At 34.2% G+C, this 19,589-nt stretch overlaps 1 protein-coding gene across 9 annotated transcripts in view; it reads right to left on the bottom strand.

Moving 5' to 3' along the window:
• Nucleotides 1-19,589, bottom strand: part of NAV3 (neuron navigator 3) — a 1,126,484-nt gene that overhangs the window by 109,387 nt on the left and 997,508 nt on the right. For 8 of the 9 annotated variants that reach the window (XM_074226484.1, XM_074226477.1, XM_074226479.1 and 5 more), the window contains 4 exons: nucleotides 6,980-7,112; nucleotides 5,493-5,763; nucleotides 2,764-3,469; nucleotides 250-738 (listed from right to left, as the gene is read on the bottom strand). In XM_074226484.1, coding sequence (XP_074082585.1) covers nucleotides 250-738; nucleotides 2,764-3,469; nucleotides 5,493-5,763; nucleotides 6,980-7,112 — 1,599 coding nt within the window. The remainder of the gene's footprint in view (nucleotides 1-249; nucleotides 739-2,763; nucleotides 3,470-5,492; nucleotides 5,764-6,979; nucleotides 7,113-19,589) is intronic. The other variant, XM_074226483.1, reaches the window with a different exon arrangement.

Genomic DNA, 19,589 nt, shown 5'->3' with positions numbered 1-19,589 from the left:
TAAGGCACTTCTAAGTTTGGGCAGAGTTCTATTTCTTTCTATCATTCCATGAAAGATCCAATCTCATATGCTTCCACATGGCAAAAATCCCTGTCCAATCATGGGAATTTCACCCACGGGCAAAGCACATGGGACTGGTTCATTTACTCAGTGTTCTAATTCAACATGAGTAAATGTTCCATTCCAGCTTTGATTTGAGCCTCCAGCCTCCTCACTGCTCCAGACATCAGTGTCCTCAGCAAAGCTCACCTTTCTGAAAGAGTAGATCTCACACTACCAGTCCTCATGAGCAGGCTCTGAACCTCTTGAGTGCCTGTAGTCAATCCAGACAGAGAGCCATGATGACTGAGAGGGAGGTCAATAGACTCAGAGCTTGTATGGAGACTAGTCATTGACTGGTAGCTTGGCGTGTCCTTACTGCCAGCAGATGAGCTGCTCAGATTGGCAGCCCACACAAGACCACCTGAGGTGAAAGAGTGAACCGATGCTGGGCTGGAAGCCAAGGAGTGGCTTAAGCTTATAACATCGGTCGTTAAGTCTGAGGGTTTATTGAAGAGAGGGCTGCTGCCTTCACTCTGCCCACCAGTGCTGCCCAGGCTGCCTGTACCGGATGATGGCGACTCCAGACTGCCTTGTCGCGCTAATGTGGTGCTAGGGCTGGGCATTACTGAGGAAGATTTCACAACCTCAGAATTAGGTGCAGAGGCAGATTTGCCACCCGCCTTGGCACCAAACAACCTAAAAGAAAAACAAATAACAACTTCAGTTGTTATTCAGAGAAACTAATATCCACATTCAGTATTCAGGGTACAATATCCATAAAGCCCAAGCACCTGTGGTCATGATGAGCAAATATCATTTTCTTTTTTTGAGTACGTGTGTGTGTACTTTGGATTTCTGAGTTTTCTGATGAAATGCCAGCAATTGACTTTTCTTCTCATTACATAGAGGGTTAAATTACTCATACACCCAGGGGAGGTCAAGGTAGAGCTGAACCAAACAAGAAGATGATGGGCTTTAATGGTTTCTTGAGGAAACAAGATTATACTTTCACCCAAAATTAATATTTTTACTGTTCCTGCTATTAAATTATTTATAATATCATATTCTTGAAAGGACTTCAGTGACTTTCTACAGTTTCTTCAAAATTTAAACAGTTGCTTAGGACAATTTTTGGAGGTTATTCTGCACAGCTGGTGGCTTCATTGGTGGTCAGGTAGTATCTAGTTAGCCCCACTATTGGGCAATGGATGAAGCAAGTGAGGTTCCTTGCAATCTTTCCTTGGATGAGCAAAAGGACTGCAGGTCAGCTGCCAAGAGATTTCTTAAATATACATATAGAAGTACCATGATGATATGAAACACAAAATGCTCTGCTCTAAGGCCAATGGGGGATGATGTGGGTGATGGAGTTGGACAGCAATTCAGAAAATGTTGTTGTTTAGATGCAGGAAATAAAAATATTCTGAGTGAAAAAATTTCATTCATGTAAATGTGGAGCCTCTGTGAAATGCAGTAATGGTATAATGATTATTGTTTGAGTTACAATAAAATGCATAATTCTCCATTGTAGAATATTTCTTAGCTAATAAAGCGAGGACTGTTTTATAGGTAATGGGCCACAGGAGGGCACTACTAACTTTTACTTAAAGCAACAGAGCTATTAACTCTGAATACCATGATTTATTTTTTTCATAATCAACACTTCCAAAAAAAATTTGTATGAATTAACAAACATTCCATTTGAAGAAAAAACTTCACATCTGCAGCTACGTATAATGCATTAAAAGTTACATAAAATTTAAAGGTAAATGTTTCAAACATCTGTCATTTCCAAGGCACAAAACTTTAGTTTAATTTATAGGAAGCAAACAGGTGTAAACATAGAAGTTGAGAAATGAAAGAGATCTTTGATACCACCTATGTTAACTCTCATTTTGCTGATGAGGAAACGATCCAGTAGGATACAACCATTTATTTAGCATCACTAAGAAAATGGTCTAAAGATGAATAATCTAACTTATTTTATCATGCCACTAGAAATGCAATATTTTTTTAAATGGAATGGCATGAATTCACTTTTAAAAGTCATTAAAATGATTTTGTTCGCTCTGAAGTTTTGTTTAAGAAATGTTGAAGCAACCAGATTCAAAGTCAAAAAATCCCGTTTAATCACTTAGAAATATGAATGTTTCTAGAGTTTCAGTAATTTCTTCAGAAATATCTACGTATTTTTAACATTGTAGATAAACTCAATCTAATCTGTTATTATTTGGACAAGATAAACGAATATTATCCATCTGCATGTATTACCGACAGCTTGAAAGACATTCATTGTTATCTCTTATTCATTAATTGTCTTTAAAATAATGAGCAATGCAAATGAAAAACTATTCTTTCCCAAGAGGGATTCACAAGTCCTACTTTGTGAAAGCAAGAGTAGATATCTGTGGAATTTATGTTACAGATTAACTATTAATAAACATTCTATGTTGCTGTCAGTTATTTACATAATTATATCTCAATGCTATTCTATTGATAAGTCCAACTATGATGAAATGGGCTCAGATGGCCACATATCATGCTCCTTTTGGTAATTTGGGGAAAATAAATGTATATAATTTATTGACTTCACAGATTTATAGTATTTTTAAAAATCTAAATACAATTATCAAGGTAAGCAAAATTTCTTTTTTTGTGGGGTAGAAGTGGAGAATGAGTAGAAATAGCCCCTGTTTTTTAAAGCCACATATGACTCCTTACCTTCTAAATGTAGGTGAGGCAATATCGGGATACTTGGAACCTGGCTGCCTTAGTCCTTGTGTTCCACATGCATTGGCAGATGTTGGACTGGATTTGGGGGAACTGGACAAGGAAACACTCTCTGAATCTGACACTGCCACCTTCTCCTTCTCCTTGTCTGTCTGATTGATGGTGACAGGACTGGAACGCCCAGATCCGATCTTGGTTGGCTCTCTCAGTTTGGTAGCAGTGGCACCTCCAGATTTGCTACTCACATTAGAGTCAATACTGCTGGTACTGGATCTATGTCCACCCCGACCAGGAATACCACTTGTGCTAGACTTTGAAGGGCGTGGTAAGCTTCGGTATTGAAGAGTTGTCTTTGAACTCATGTGTAGCACGCCATCATCCTGATTTTGGGAACCATCCAAACTGGTTTTTCTCCCTGCATTGGATTTCCCACCAATGGCTGCAGATTTGGGAATTTTACCCAATGTCGCAGAACCACTGGTGATAGTTGCTCCACTTGTGGTGATCATAGTAGATGATGCAACACCTGGCTTCTTAAATCCAAATGACCCAGTGGCAGTTGACCTTCCAATGCCTGATGGGGGTTTTTTCCCTTCATCTCCACTGCTTTTTCCTGCATCTGAAGGAGAGCGTTGTATAGATGTCCCTTTAAGGGCTGTTTTCCCTTTCTCAGAAGCTTTAGCATCATCTGTTTTTCCTAATTATGAAGACATACATGAAAACACACTTCCACATTTATGATCTTAATTGCTGTCATTTAATGAGACGTGTGAAATGCATTTTCTATAAATGTTATTATTTCATAAAGGTTTCTTTAAGAATTCTAAATCTTTCCCCTAATGGTCAACAACTTCATCAATAATTTTTGGTGGCAAATCAAAGCTTTAAAAAAGTCATCAGTTTCAGTAATGATGTCATAGAGACATGAGGAGAAATGAAAGACTAAGTATCACAAAGATGTCTTATTGCCTACAGCTCACCTTCCTTTACGTTCTCTTAAGGATCACAATACCACATTCTTAAGCAATCTCCTTTCAGAATAGGGTAATAGAAGGGACAGCTAGGTGGCACAGTGGATAGAGCACTTGCCCTAGAGTCAAGAGGACTTGAGTTTAGCTGTGTGATCTTGCAAAAAAGCAAAAAAAAAAGTGATAGAAAAATATTTAGAGCAGAATAAGGTCATAGAAATGTTTATTTAGAGCTGAAATAGATACTAGAAGTCATCTGCCCCAACACTTTCATTTTACAGATCAAGAAACTAAGGGCCATAGGGGCTAAATATCTTGTCCGAGGTAATTTTTCAAGAACCAAGGTTTTATGATTCCAAATCCAGTATTCTTTGTCATTTATCACATTGTTCCCCAAATACAACTGTTGGAAAAATATTTGCTTATCCTCTATTGAAAAGTTTATTTACCCATGTCTCAGATGATTCTGAATATACCATTACTATGAGAGTAAGACCAAATAAAAAAGGGTAAGGCAATTCACTACAATCTCTCTTCCTTAACATACATGCCACTTATAAATGCAAAAAGCTTCATGTTTTCACACTTAAGAGACAGGAAACTATTTGAAGCCTTTAGCATCTGTGATGAAAATTCAAGATCCACATTATACAAATTAAGAAAACTCAAAGTTACTGCTAAGTAAACTTTTTTGGTGTTTCAGCTGGAAGAAAAACTAAGGCAGAGGAAGAGACCAACTGTTTGCTCTAGTACTTTTAAGATTTTACCTGAATTGATGATTTAGATATATGAGAGAGTATTGACGCTGATGTTGCCTGAGTGTTTGGAGGAAGGATAGAAAGAAAAAGCTGAGTAAAGGGGAAAGAAAGGGGAGAGGGAGAGATAGTGGAAGAAAGAGAATGGGGAGAGGGAAAGTGAAGGAGTTGAGGGAAAAGAAAAAGGGAAGTGAGGGGGAAGGAGGACAAAAGGAAAGGAAGAGGAAAAGAGAGAATGAAGGAGTGAGAGGTAGAGAGAGAGGGGGAAGAGAGAAAGGGGTGAGAAGGAGGAAATAGAAGAAAGAAGGAGAGGCAAGATAAAAAGAAAAGGGGAGCAAATAGAGGAGGAAAGATGGGGGGAGAGAGAAGGGAAAGAGCAAAGAGGAAATAGGGAGAAAGAGAAAGAGAAATACTTTGCAATGTTATGAATCATCTTCTCCCTCCATGTATTTGACAGAGTGTCCTTAGTGGCTAAAATAAACTCCTTCAATTTTTCCTCTTGGAAATCCTAACTCCCTTCCATATGCAATTTAAGGACTCTCATTTTCAAGAAATCTTTCCTGATTTCCCATCTGGTAGTCCTCCCCCCATTTACAAAATTTCTATATTTTTATTGTGCATAAGTACTTACTTGTAAACACACGTTTGCACAAATCATTAGGAATTTATTTTGTCCATAGGTAGCTGGCTATAAACATGATATAATCACCTAGAAGACTCTTGAGGGCAGGAATGGATCCCTTGTATTTTTATACCAAATGCCTAACTCAGTTTCAGTCTTTGCTTCTTGGGTTTGCTAATGGTTTACCTACCTCTGAGGGTTATCATGGGAAAGCATTTTCCAAATCTTTAAGAGCTATAGGAAAATGAGTTACCATCATTACCCATCACTGTAACTGATGATGATAAGCATCATAATTTATTAATAAAAAAGAAAAATTATGTGGAAAAATGGATGCAAATGGTCCACTTCACAGACTTCAAAATGGAATCCTACCAGGAGTCTTGAGGCCACTTGTTCCAGCTTTGTGTCTGGATGATGTTCCTCCTTGAGCAGACATACCCCTTCGCCAAGACCCTGTCTGTGATACTGAGAGAGCTGCTTTCTGCCCTCCCTTCTCTGAGTCTTCGGCCAGTCCTGGGGGAGCAGCTTTCCACTTGTTGCTACTGTCTGGATGGCCATCAAATTCTTCCTCTGGTTTCTTCTGCTCCTCTGTACTGTCCCAGGTGTCATCTGCTACAGAACGTTTCTCTGAATCTGTCTTCAGCTATAAAAAAAAATGCATCCCAGAAAAACTATAAAATGTGAGCTAAAATACAAGCTTGTATTTTGAGGGAAAAAAAACAAAATTCTGGTTAGAAGGAATCAGTGATATTTTGAGGATTTGTTTTGTTTAATTTTTTAACTTTTGACTAGTGCCCTTATTTACTAATGTTCCATTTGCTTTTTTTGATATTTTTAAAAGAATTCCCATTATCACTAAAAATCTATTATTGGAGGCAGCTAGGTGGTGCAGTGGATAGGGCACTGGCCCTGGAGTCAGGAGTACCTGAGTTCAAATCTGGCCTCAGACACTTAATAATTACTAGCTCTGTGGCCTTGGGCAAGTCACTTAACCCCATTGCCTTGCAAAAACTCTCTCTCTCTCTCTCTCTCTCTCTCTCTCTCTCTCTCTCTCTCTCTCTCTCTCTGTATGTATATATATATATATATATATATACATATATATATGTATATATATATATATATATATATATTTGTTCATCTTAGTACTTGAATGAATAAATCTTTGCCCCAAATCCCTGATTAAAATTCCCTAAAGAAGAACTGATGTTCAAAGAGAAATGGAACGAAGACTTCTAAAATTTCAAGTGAAAGCAATAAAAGATGAACACTGATAATTAAATGGGTTTTCTTTTGGATTAACAGCTCAAAATCACTTAAGCACTCTGTTCTAGAGACATCAGTCAAAAATAACCATCATGATCCAAAATAAGATGCATTTGTTTCAATGTATTATTTAACTTGGCCAGAAACAATAAGCAGAGTTTGGTTATGGTGGATTATAACAAATAGAAAATTCATTTACTCTGACTGTACTTCATTCATATATCATTATTGTTATCTTTATTATTGTACAAATTATTCACAATTATTAAAATACAACAAATTTCTCTATTCCCTCAGAGCTTTCAAATAAGAGGGAACAACAGATAGGAAGGATGGGGCAAATGCTCTACTCTAAATAAAGGTACTTAGAAGAAAATGTCAGAGTCAGTCCTGCAAAGATCAGCAACCTCCCCAGACCAAACTGAATTTAACTTAAGCAATTGTGTAGCGTTTTGATCTTTATGAACAGAGGCAATGTGTGGGTAAGTGTGCCAGTACAAGATGGGAGAAATAGTCTTCATATACCCATATGCACCCTGGTAATTCTCTGCACACCTAAGGAACACTGACAAAAGGAAGGAAATCATTTTTACCTGGGTGTGCTTCCTTGAAGGATCTGTCATGTTGGAATAAGAACTGACAGAGGATCCAGTATTTAGGTCATCTGTGCTGAGGTTATCAAGGGTATCACTGAGTCCACTGCTTACTGAACTGCTGTCATCCCAGCTAAAGGAAGAGAAATAAAAGCAGGATTTATATAACCCACAATAAAAATCAACAGAAAATAATGCTGTGCATTTATGAATATGTATATTAATACATGAATGCATATTCATTCATGGATAAATAAATATACAAGCATGCGATCATATAAATATATAGAGAGATATGTGTGATTATATATGGGATTAGTGTTCAAGCCTGGGTATTTCCAATAGAATTATACCAAATTCTTACTAATTTTGTCCATTTGATAGCATAAAGTATTGAATAAGTCATTCTCTCCACCAATGAGGTAAGTCATACAAATATTTGTGTTTGAATTCGAGACTATAAAAACACTCATGTACACAATGTGTACAAAGCCACAATATATGAACACATATAGACATATTCATACATGTCCATATTGCCCATGGACAAGTTTATAATAGACACAGATATATGTATGTATGTATATGCTCACACAGGTATACATTTCCCTACATATTCACATAAGTAAACATCAAGTGAATGTCGTTAAAAGTGTTTTCAAATTCCAACATGTTGGAAAGTGTGTATCCTTTCGCCACTCCTAATACAAACAAGTTCCTCTTTGCATTATAAAGCTATGAACAAGAATGCTAACATAAAAACATTTACTTCCAGATGAGCGTACCTAAGGTCAACCTGGATTATAATTATTAACGATTAGTATAATAACATATAACAAGACACAATGAATCCACATGCAACATTTTTTATCAGCAACTGTTGTGAAAGATTGAAGAAATAAATTTTATGAACTTTAATAAGTGATTTCGCACCCCTAAAATAAAAGTTTTTATAAGATAGTTAAATGGAAGTATTATTAGAACCACAACACCCCATAAGAGAAAATTAAGGCACTAAGAGTCCATTGTTTTCCAATTATTAACACAGTTGATAAGTGTCTGAAATGAGATTTGAACTATGTCCTCATGACTCCAAGTCTAGCATTATGCTGTGTCTTTAGTATATTGAGATGATGACATCAATGGAAGAATGGACATGGGGAAGACAGAAAAATCAGCTGAAAAAAATGATTAGGAGACATTCATTAATGATGTCTTTCCATCAAATTTCTCAGAGAACATAATCATTCAGTTTACCCATTATCCATTGTGTTATGCCACATAAGTTACACAATCCTCTAGACTATGTAGGCAATATATTATGGGTACTTAATGAATGGTCATGATTGATAATAAATTTGTTTTTGTATGAGTGAATGAGTGAACAAATGGAAAAATCAAACAAGTCAAGCCTTGTGAAGAATTTGAAATACTATATAGATTTTTATTGGTACGGTTGAGTCATTTCAACTCTATCTGATTATAAATGGACTTATAAAGTCCATTTGAGATTTTCTTGGCAAAAGTACTAGAGTGGTTTGTCATTTCCTTCTCCAAACCATTTTGGAGATGAGGAAACTAAGGTAAAGATGACTTGTCCAAGTCACACAGCTAGTAAACTCATGATGTCAGACTTGAACTCAAGAACATTAGTCTTCCAGATTCCAAATTTAGTTCTCTACCCACAGTGCCATCTAGCTGTCCATTACAATGGTACATCATGAAATAAATGTCTCATATGCTAAACAATGAACAGCATCAACCATGCCAAGAAATTTATATTTTTTGAAAATATTCATCCATTTTACCTAGTTTGGCAGATTTATTGGCATATTATTGGGCAAAATACCTTTAAATAATTATTTTAATTTACTCCTCATTGCTGGTGAATTTGCCCTTTTCATTTTTAATACTAGTCATTTGGTTTTCTTTCTTTTAAAAAAAATCAAATTAACCAAAATTTAAAAAGTTAGTTTTTTCTTAAAAACAAGTCTTAGTTTTATTTATTAGTTCAATAGTTTTCTTATTTTCAATTTTTTAAATATCTCCTTTGATTTTAAACATTTCTAATTTGGGATTTAATTGAAGAATTTTAATTTGTTATTTTTCTTTCATTTTTAGTTACATGAACAATGTATTAATCTTCTCTTTCTCTATTTTAGTCACATAAATATTTAGAGACATAAAATTTTCCTTAATAATTGCTTTGGCTGCATCCCATAAGTTGCTAATACCATTTCTAAGAGATATGCAACAAAGGCAAATTGCAGAAATGAGAAGGCCTAAATAGGAGCACATTCAGTTTACCTATTATCCTTTCTAATGGGAATTGTGTCAGTCAATAGACAATATCACTGTTAAACAAAGAGAAATGGTAGCCAAAAGAGACATCAATGTAGAAAATATTTATTTATAAAAAGTATTACAGATTACAAGTAATAACATTTCTTAAATATATTTTATCAAAGATACTGATATGAGATCCAAATCACTCCAAAAACAGTTGCCTCAGTTCTTTCATAATCATAGACTTCTATTTGAAGAGATTTCACAATTTTTATCCCAACTGACATTCATTACACTGCCATTCCTAGATATATTTAAAATTTGCATCTTCATGACATATTCTTATACAACTTTTCCTTTCTCTTTCAACCTCTTCTGGAAGCGGCAAAAATATCAATTGAGCTGTTCTGGAAGGAGACTTGTCAATCAGTTGCTCTCTGACAGCATTCATTATCTCTGTGATTTCACTGACCAAACACCTCTAACCACCACCCCCCCCCTCCTCTAAAGGAATTCAATATTCTTGAGGGCAGGGACATAGTGCCAGGAAGATGGTAAGCAATTAATGTTTTTTTAATGTATTCATTCATTCAAAAACCACCAACAGATATAAAACAGTTCAACCGGCAGTTTTACAGTGATCTACTTTCATTAGTATGAGTGGAATCTATTCATTCATACTTTACTAATTCAATATCCTAAATGGTCTATGAGGATACATATGCTATTTCAGAAGACAAAATCAGAAGGATAGCCTGAATATGACCAAATCAATACATAAGAAGGTCATCCTGAGGGTAACATAGTTTAAAATTTTAACACAATCTTTATTCAGAATAAATTTTCAAAAAAACTTCAAAGAAGAAAAGTTAAACAAAATTCAAGGATGGAAATTATCCCCAATTCACCTAATAATTTATTGATCAATCAATTGAGAAGACATCAGCTGATCTGTGTCTACTATAATCACTTTTTTTAAAAGTGTTTTATGTTGAAGGAGCCTTTGATAAGAACATAAGAAGAGAATAGCAATATTTTCATAGATGATTTTTTCTATAGCATACTATATCTTTAAAGTTACAGCACCAAGAGAAATATATAAAAGATCTGAGTGTGGCTATTTTTAAAATTTCAAAAAAATATCCTTTGGTAGAATAAAATGCATCCTTTAAAATATCTTCAAATAAGGCATCTCCCATATATAGATTAAGATCCTACATTACTGTTTGGTAGATAAGACCATTAAGAGAGGATGTTTAAAAGAAAATCATTTGCTCATCCAAGGTATGGGCCATCTCTATAGAATATGACCATGTTTTTTCAAAGCAAGAGAAAATAATTCCTATCAATGATAGGTTTCTCGAGAAGCTGTTTTTATGACTTTGTATTAATTACATTGAACTACAAAATCTCTCAGAAATATGCATAATAATCCCAAAGTGATCTATATAATTCCTCACAGTGTAAGCACAAAAGGGATGAAACTTGTGGATGGGCTTGAATATGACACATGGTTGGATAAGAAGTTCATTATAGCAATGTTTTAATATGCAATTATCCTGCATAGACACCACTGGTAGATAATAAATAGAGGTCAAAATTAAATACACAGGAAGAAGTGGCTGAAGTAGGTGAAAGCAAGATAATACATTCCATTTTACAAGTGAATAAACTAAGATGGTCACAAAGCTATTAAGAGGTGAAGTCAGGATTTGACTCTGAACCTGCAACTCTAAATCTAGAATATTTTCTACAAACATGCATCTTTACTTCCAACTTGAATTGATTTTCATCTAATTTCAGAGTACGAATGGATTCTTTTTTTTAAAAAAGTGGACAATTTTGACAAAGAAGTTAGATTGTTGTTGAGTCATGTCTGATTCTTTGTGACTACTTTTGGGGCTTTCTTGGAAAAGATCCTGCAGTGTTTTGCCATTTTTTTCTCCAATTCATTTTTACAGGTGAGGATATTGAGAGTTAAATGACTTGCCCAGAGTCATACGATTAGTAAACATCTAAGGTCACATTTGAACTCAGGATGATGAGTCTTCCTGACTACAGATCTGGCACTCTATTCTTTGAGCCACTTAGATGCCTCATAGATAGCTACCATTAAAGCTATAAAAGGAAATTCTAGCCCTGATGCCTAAAAAAAAAAGTTAAACATAGCCAGCACTGGTATCATAGCAACCATACATACTGTCTTAGATCCCTCTGTAGTGAAGGTTCAGATGAGCTCTTGACCTTCATTATTATTTCACATTTCAAAATCATGAAAGTGGGTTATGATGTTAAATGTTTTGTGACAAAATAAGAAAGTTAAAAATAATATTATTAAATCCTTCAGAATTGTCTTGGTACATTGATTTGCTGAGATCAACTATTATTCACAGTTGATCATCATATAAATCACTGTTACTGTGTATAATGTTCTCCTGGTTCTGTTAATCTCACTTTGGATTAGTTCATGTAATTCATAAGAAGATTTTCAGAATAATTTTGGAATATATATAAAATAAAAAGAATTATAAGGAAATCAATTATATTAAAATATGGTTCTCAAGATATATTAAAACAAAAATCAATTTCAAGGCCCCCTCCATTAAGAGCTTTCAATCAAGGTGAAGATAACATTATTTATATTAAAGTTATGTTTGTGCTACTCTATGTGACCTTCTGGCTCTTAGAATATCTCCCAGTCTTCCTATCACAGCACAAATAGCACTCACCTAGTTCATAAGAGGTTTTTCATTTCTCAATTTGCTTCCTGTACTGTCCCAAATTTCTCTATTTTGGAATTTTTTCACATTTACTTTGATTATCTTTGGTATATGTTTCCACAAATACATGTCTGCCCTGTAGAATTTGAAGGGCTTAAAAGAGGGGCCATTAACTTTTGTCTTATTATCTCTACAACTGGTACAATGTTTTTCAGACACATAGAAATTAGATAAAAATATCTGCTGATTGTGTGTTAATGATGATGAGTGGAGTATGCATTTATTCTTTTTTTTAATTGGGAAAGTCCTTAGATCACAGGAGATGCTTAAAAAGCTTCACTGATCAATTGAATTGCCAATTTCTTTTTTTTAATTTTATTTATGTAAGGCAATGGGGTTAAGTTATTTGCCCAAGGTCACACAGCTAGGTAATTATTACTATATTTATTCTTTTTTAGATTTTTGCAAAGTCAATAAGGTTAAGTTACTTGCCCAAGATCACATAGCTAGGCAATTATTGTCTGAGGCCAGATGTGAACTCAGGTCTTCCTGATTCCAGAGCCAGTGCTCTATTCACTGCACCACCTAGCTGCCCCCCAAATTTCTGCATTAGTGTCAGTAAATCAATTATTTCATTAGGATTTCTCTAATACATAGGATTTCTAATTTAAAAAATAAAAAGGAGATAACTGATTTTCAATTATATTAAATAATTTTTTATTAAGCTCTAGCATGGAACTATGCAAGGTTCTGGAATTACAGAAATAAAAATAAATGATATAATCTTTGACCTCAAAGAGCTGACATTTTTATTGTGTCCAGTGATGCTTTAAGGATCTGGGAATGGTAATGACTTTCTTTGTTTTGGAATAATATGGTCTTTTCTTAATCTTTTAAAATTCATTATGGCAACCTTACCAGGGCTTTAACAAGTAAAAACAAAAAAAATAAAAATACCAGTTTTATTCCAGAGAAGGAAACAAATTAAAACAAACTACCTTGAAATGTGTTTCTAGTTTGGCCAGCCTTCAGAATACACAATGTCAGGGTTATTATACAAACAATATAATAAGCAATTTTCACCTTGGTTAATCAATCATTCCCTTCAGCTCTAAGATCCAAATATATAACTAAGATAGCCAAGAGTAAATTGTTGGTCTAGCAAACATCTTTCTGAAAGAAACATTCAATTTCAAAAATAATATTGCAATCCCAGGAAGCAAATATCCACCGTTGAAAGCTTTCAAAACAACAATGGTGCTGGCTAGCTATTTCAGTGGTGCCTCCTCTCCAATGGGCTCTAAATTTGATGACTCAATACTAACCTCTATTCTGTTGCCTGGAAATGCCTATTTATAAAGCACTGTGAGATGAATATATAAGGAATCTTTCTGGAGTTGTGTAAAGAATATAGCATAACTTCATAACAGATATCCAATATCTAATCATTATACAAGGAGTCATGAAAACCTTTTCCTTGATTTGACTTCAAATAGAACAAATAAGACAATATAAGCTCTCGACTCTTGAATGCCAGAATTTCCAGATACCTAACAAAGTCTGAAGATACAGCTTTCAAAGACACAAGAAGATTATGAATTCATTGAGCCTAGTTGCTTCCAAAGGGTAGATAAGGGTATATATGTGGGGGGGGGGGGGTATTGCCAAGTTCAAACATGGCATAGATAGGAATTGTTAAGGATGAGTTAAAAATATTTAGGTATAGCTAGGTGGTACAGTGAGTGGATAGAGCACCAGATTTGGAGTCAAGAAATCTGAGTTGAAATCTGGTCTTACACTTACTACTGTTGTCACCCTTGAAAAGGGTCACTTAAACCCATTTGCCCATTTGCCTTATCTGTCAAATGAACTAGAGAAGGAAATAATCAACCACTTCAGTTTCTTTGTGAAGGGAACCTCAAATGGGGGTTACAAAGGGTTACATTAGTCAAAACAACAACAAAACTAAGCTACCTTCACAGTACTTTCATTCTTAAAAAGGAAAAAAAATTAAATAATTTTTAAATGATAGAAGAGAGTTCAATTCTCTGACATTTTTTCTAAAATTCACAATCACATCTCTATCAGTCTATAAGATGTCCCTTGGCTCTCTCTCTGAAATATCAAATTCATCCCACAGAGCTTTCCCCTTCTGTCCCCTCTAGTTCTGTTTATAGCAACATTTAGCCAGTTTCTCATCACTGAAAACTTAGTGATATCTTTGATTCTCCCTTAGTTCTCTTATGTATTCAGTGGAGAATTTAATCAACTCTCATGCATAAGTATCTCTTAAAATCTATCTATTCCATTCAGGTTTCTACCATGGTAAAGTTCTTCATTATCACCTCCTTGGAAAACTATAATAACCTTCAAACTGTCTGTACTTTCAATCCATTGTTCATACAAGTGCCTGGCTGTATGATACTAGTAATCCTAATTTATATATCTAGTTGGATTATTTCGCCAATCAAAATCCCTCAGTGGTTCTCCTTTGCCTATCCCTAGGTCAAATTCCCAGTCATTTCACTTTCAAGGTCAGTCATAAAAAACGGCAATCCATTTTTCCATGCTAGTCTTTGTGCCCATATTTTCCTGCTTCCTAATGTTGTTCATGTCCTATGCCCACCTTGCCATCAATTACTGAGTTTTTATCCATGTTTAGCTGAACAACTAAAACAACACTTTAACCTTAAAATTTCCCTTTGTCCTTTCCTCAATGGTAAGCAACAGTAATGATCATTTACTCTTCCAGAAAGAAAGACAAGAATCAACTAACCAATCCACACGAACTTTTTTCTTCTATGATTAATACAAAACCTTTTCTTTCTTTCTCAGAAATAATAACATTTCATTTGTGTTTAACTGGCATAATTATTCTGTTCTCTCCTTTCTCTTTGCCTTTTGTACTTCTGTTCTCTATTCCTGAGGAATATTTCATTTTCATTTCTACTTTTTAGAATTACCTCTCTTCAAGCTCATTCCTCTTTGTAACCTTCTATGATCCCTTAACTGAAACCATTCCCTCCCTCCTCACATGTCTAGACCCCTAAGTTTGTCTTGCTTACTTCAGTGTATCTCTCCCTATGCATTATGTATTATAATCAGTAGAATGTAAGCACCTCAGTGTCAAGGAGACAAGTATTGATGTATCAAAAGAAAATAAGGGCCACTGTATCTTTGTTGCATAGCTTTGTTTTCCTAGGGTTAAAATGAACCTCTTTTTTTTAATTCATCAATAACATACATTCCTTGTTTTGTCCCAAAGTCTGTGTGTGTGTTTATACACACACACACACACACACACACACACACACACAAATACCCAAGAGTTCTTGATAAGTATTTTAAAATATTTTGATGATAATTTTAATATAATTCCATGTAATCATTATATATTACTGTAATAATTAAATAATTGATAATTAATTAATAATTAAAACATTATTTTGAAAAAAAGAGTCCATGGACTTCCTCAGGCTGCTGAAAAGGCCCATGATATTGAGAAAAATAAGGACCCCTGGTTTAAAAGGTATATACTCCTTAAGTAAATAACTGTGAAAAGACTATTTTTCCAAGTTTCAGTGCTTTAATCTGTCATGATTTGATTGAATTGTTTGTCAAAAGAATTCTGGTATTAGACTTTTAAAAAGCATCTTGTGAATTAAGTTATTTAATGGATCTATTTGATACATTTCCATGACAGTTACTTGTTAGAAATCTGCTATGGAGTAGGGATATTTAGAATTCTGATAGCATTATTCGTGTCTTAAACTATGGGCTATCTTCCTGGATGTCTTCCTTAAGGAAAATGAAATTGAAATGGAGTCAGACTTTAGAACGATATTTCCTCCCTTACCACATTGCATTACCAGGGAAATGGCTCCTTTTAATTTTATTTTATTAGCTACTGACTTCTTTAATTATTTTTTTAATCTTTTTGGGTTGTTTTCCCCTCCTGGTTGTATCAAAATGGCATTAAAGAACTTTGATGCTCAAACAAACCACAGGAAAAATATATTTTTGCTAGCCTTTATTTCTCTAATTTTATTCTCTTTTTGAATATATCTATCAAAATATCTCCTATTTTTATTTATATTTTTATGATTTTGGCTTGATCTTTTTGTATTCATGAAACTAATCCTTGGAATCTCCTATATGCTAGTCATGAATAACTACATGAATTATATTAAAATGCAAGTGCTCCAAATCATCAAATAACAAAACAAAAACATTTATTAAGCAACTATTCTAAGTCAGATACTATAATACTAGGTAGTTTGGCTAAGAATGCATTTAATAAGTCTCTGGTCTCCATGAAATCACACATTGACAATAAAAAACAATAAGTTTTGGGAGGGTGGGCAGTTAGAAAAAGGAATCAGAAAAGGTTTCATGTAAAAAGTGATATTTATGTAAAAACCATGCTCTGTATTCTATACCTTATATCCAAGACTCCTAAGAACAATGTCACTGTAATCTCTTTAACACACATTAGTCCCAAATACTTTGGAAGGTCAGAGAAATCCCCACCAGGAGGTTGGTCTCAAAGTGATGATTTTGATTTTTTTTGGCTCACTTTGCCCAAATCTTACTCATATATATTATGCTAGATCCTCAGAGGGATAGCTCATTTATCTAAGAGAATTAAGGGGTCACTTTTAATACCACCATCAAGCAGTCAAAAGGTCAGCATGGAGCTAGGGGAACTCTTGGAACCTTTCCCAACACAACCCTAAATGAAAATTCTAGACAGACTTTAAAGCTATAGATTTAACCAATAAAAGAGTGAAACAAGTACTCAAGATACCTTTTAGATATCTGTCTCTTCTGGGATAAAGGGGAAGTATAGCCCAGCATAAGCAGGAGAGTAAGAAAGCCAGCAAGAGGCTCTAAGTCAAAATCTACCCCTGGTCCCAGTTCAACAAGCCAATTTAATAGAAGGCCAGCAAGGAGGGTTTCAAAAGCAAAGCAAGTCTGAGTCCTGGCAACACTGGGGCAACAGACAGGACTAGGCTACAAACCACTGCATAGGCAAAGTCTTGGCATAAAGAAAGAAACAAATTTCTACATAGGCCACACGTGATCGTTATAGATCACATCTTGGCAAAAGATAATCCAGGAATCACATCCTGGACCAAGCATGACAAAGCTTAGGATTCTATTTCTTGTATCCCTAGAGCAGAGCTCAACTATCAAAATGCACAAAAAAACCAAAAAAGAATGCTAATAAGAGAAAGCTACTATTCTGATAGGGGTGACTAAAAATGCCAGAAGAAGAAGAAAGCAGAGACAAATTGTCTACATGTGAATTCTCAAAGGAGTATATGAATTGGCCTCAAATCCAAAACCTCTTAAAAGAGGTCAAAAAAGGATATTAAAAATCAAAGATGAGAGGAAAAAGAAAAAATGAGAAAAAAATGAGAGCCATACAGAAGAATCATGATAACTTAACTGAAGTAATCACTGCCTTTATAAGTTAGAAATGACCAACTGTAGCCCAAAGGGACAGAGGGAAAGAGTGTACTTAGAGGAACTGAAGTAATTTTGCTTTACTTGATACTTTGACTATAATTAAAGGACATGTCGTTAGAGGGGGAGGGTAAAAATAAATAATTAAGTTGTTTTGCTTTTCATGATACATTAATTCATGAGGATTATGTCTATAAATGGTACTTGAGAAAGAGAATGTGATACAACTGATTATAATTTGATGTTGTTTTTGACATTTGAGAAGCACATTTCTAGTGGGACAGAAGAGTTCTTAGATAGCAAGTATGAGACAATTTTGATTATCAATCAATCATTCACTAAACCCTTGAAAAAAGTAGTTCTATTAGGGCAGATAAAGGAACATATTTTGACAGAGGTGTTATAGGTACAAGATAGGTTTAAAATAATGATGATATGAGAAGAATTATACTAGGAGAAGGCTGGGCAGTAGAGGATAAATAGCACCACATGAAGAGGTACAAATACCTATTATAAGAGAGGAAAAGAAGGGAAGATATGAGCATTGAGTAAATCCTACTCTCAACAGATTTGGCCTAGAGATGGAATAATATACATCATTTCTAAATGGATTCAATAATCTATCCTACAGAGTAATAGGGGGGAAAGCGAAAGAAAGGGGGAAAGGGGACAGATAAAAGGGAAGGTGAAAGTAACAGTAGAGTTAAAATTAAAAAGAAAAGTTAAAGGGAAAAGGGAGCAAAATATTAGTGAGGAAAGGGAATAGAGAATATAAATGGGGACGATAACATGGAGAGAAATACAGAGTTATTTGTAAATGTAAATGGAATGAACTCCCCATAAATGGAAGCAGATAGTGGAATGGCTTAAAAACCAGAATCCTATATCTTTTTAACAAGAAAAACAATGAAAGCAGAAATATACACAAAGGATAAAGGTAAAATGTTGGAGCGAAATATATCATGCTTTAGTGGAAGTAAGAAAAAATTAGGATCAGTGATCCCAATCTCAGATGAAGCAAAAGCAAAAATAGATCTAATTAAAATAGATAAGGAAGAAACTACATCTTCTTAAAGGGCACCATATGTAATGGAGCATTATTATTATTATTATTATTGTTGTTGTTGTTGTTGTTGTTGCTATTAAGCATTTATGCACAAAGTAGTATAGAATTCAAATACTCAGAGGAGAGGCTAAACAAATTACAGCAAGACATAGTCAGCAAAACTATACTAGTGAAGTACTTTAACTTCCTTCTCTCAGAATTAGATAAATTTAAATATAAAATAAACACAAAGGACATTGAGAAAGTAAATAGAATTAAAAACAAAACTTAGGTAAGAAAGACTTCTGGAGAAAACTGAATGAGAATAAGAAGTTGTACCATTTTCCTCTGCAGTACATAGCACTTATACCAAAAACGGACCTTATACTAGGGCATAAAAACCTTATAATCAAATGCAAAAAGACAGAAACATTAAAAGTATCATTTGCAGATTATGATGCAATAAAAATTACATGTTATAAAGGACCATGGAAAGATAAATCTAAAATTAATTGGAAATTAAATAAACTAATTTCAGAGAATGAGTGGATCAAAAGAACAAATCATAGAAATAATCAACAATTTCATCCAAGCCAATGACAACAATGAGACATCATACCAAAATTTATGAAATACATTCAAAGGAGTTTTTATAGGAAATTTTATATGAATAAAACAGAAAACAGAGAGATTAATGAACAGAGCATGCAACTAAAAAAAGAGTAAAAAAAAGAACAAATTTAAAATTCCCAATTAAATGCCAAATTAGAAATTCTGAATATAAAGGAAGAAATTAATAAAATTAAAAGCAAGAAAATCATTGAATTGATAAATAAAACTATGATTTGGTTTTATGAAAAAAACAATAAAAGTTCATCTGATTTTCACAAAAAAGAAAACCAAATATCAAAAATGAAACTCACCATTGGAAATGCGCTCTCCACCAATGAGGAGAAAATTAAAAGTAATAATTTCTCACTATTTTGCCCAAGTGTATGCCAATAAGTTTTACAATTTAAGTGAAATAGATGAATACCCAAATTAACAGAAGAGTAAATAAAATACTTAAAAAACTCCATTTCAGAAAAAG

Source organism: Macrotis lagotis, chromosome 2 (assembly GCF_037893015.1).
Source record: "Macrotis lagotis isolate mMagLag1 chromosome 2, bilby.v1.9.chrom.fasta, whole genome shotgun sequence".
In the NCBI taxonomy this organism is placed as follows: Eukaryota; Metazoa; Chordata; class Mammalia; order Peramelemorphia; family Peramelidae; genus Macrotis; species Macrotis lagotis.
Note: the sequence above shows the minus strand (reverse complement) of the source record. Positions and strands in the feature narration are given on the sequence as shown.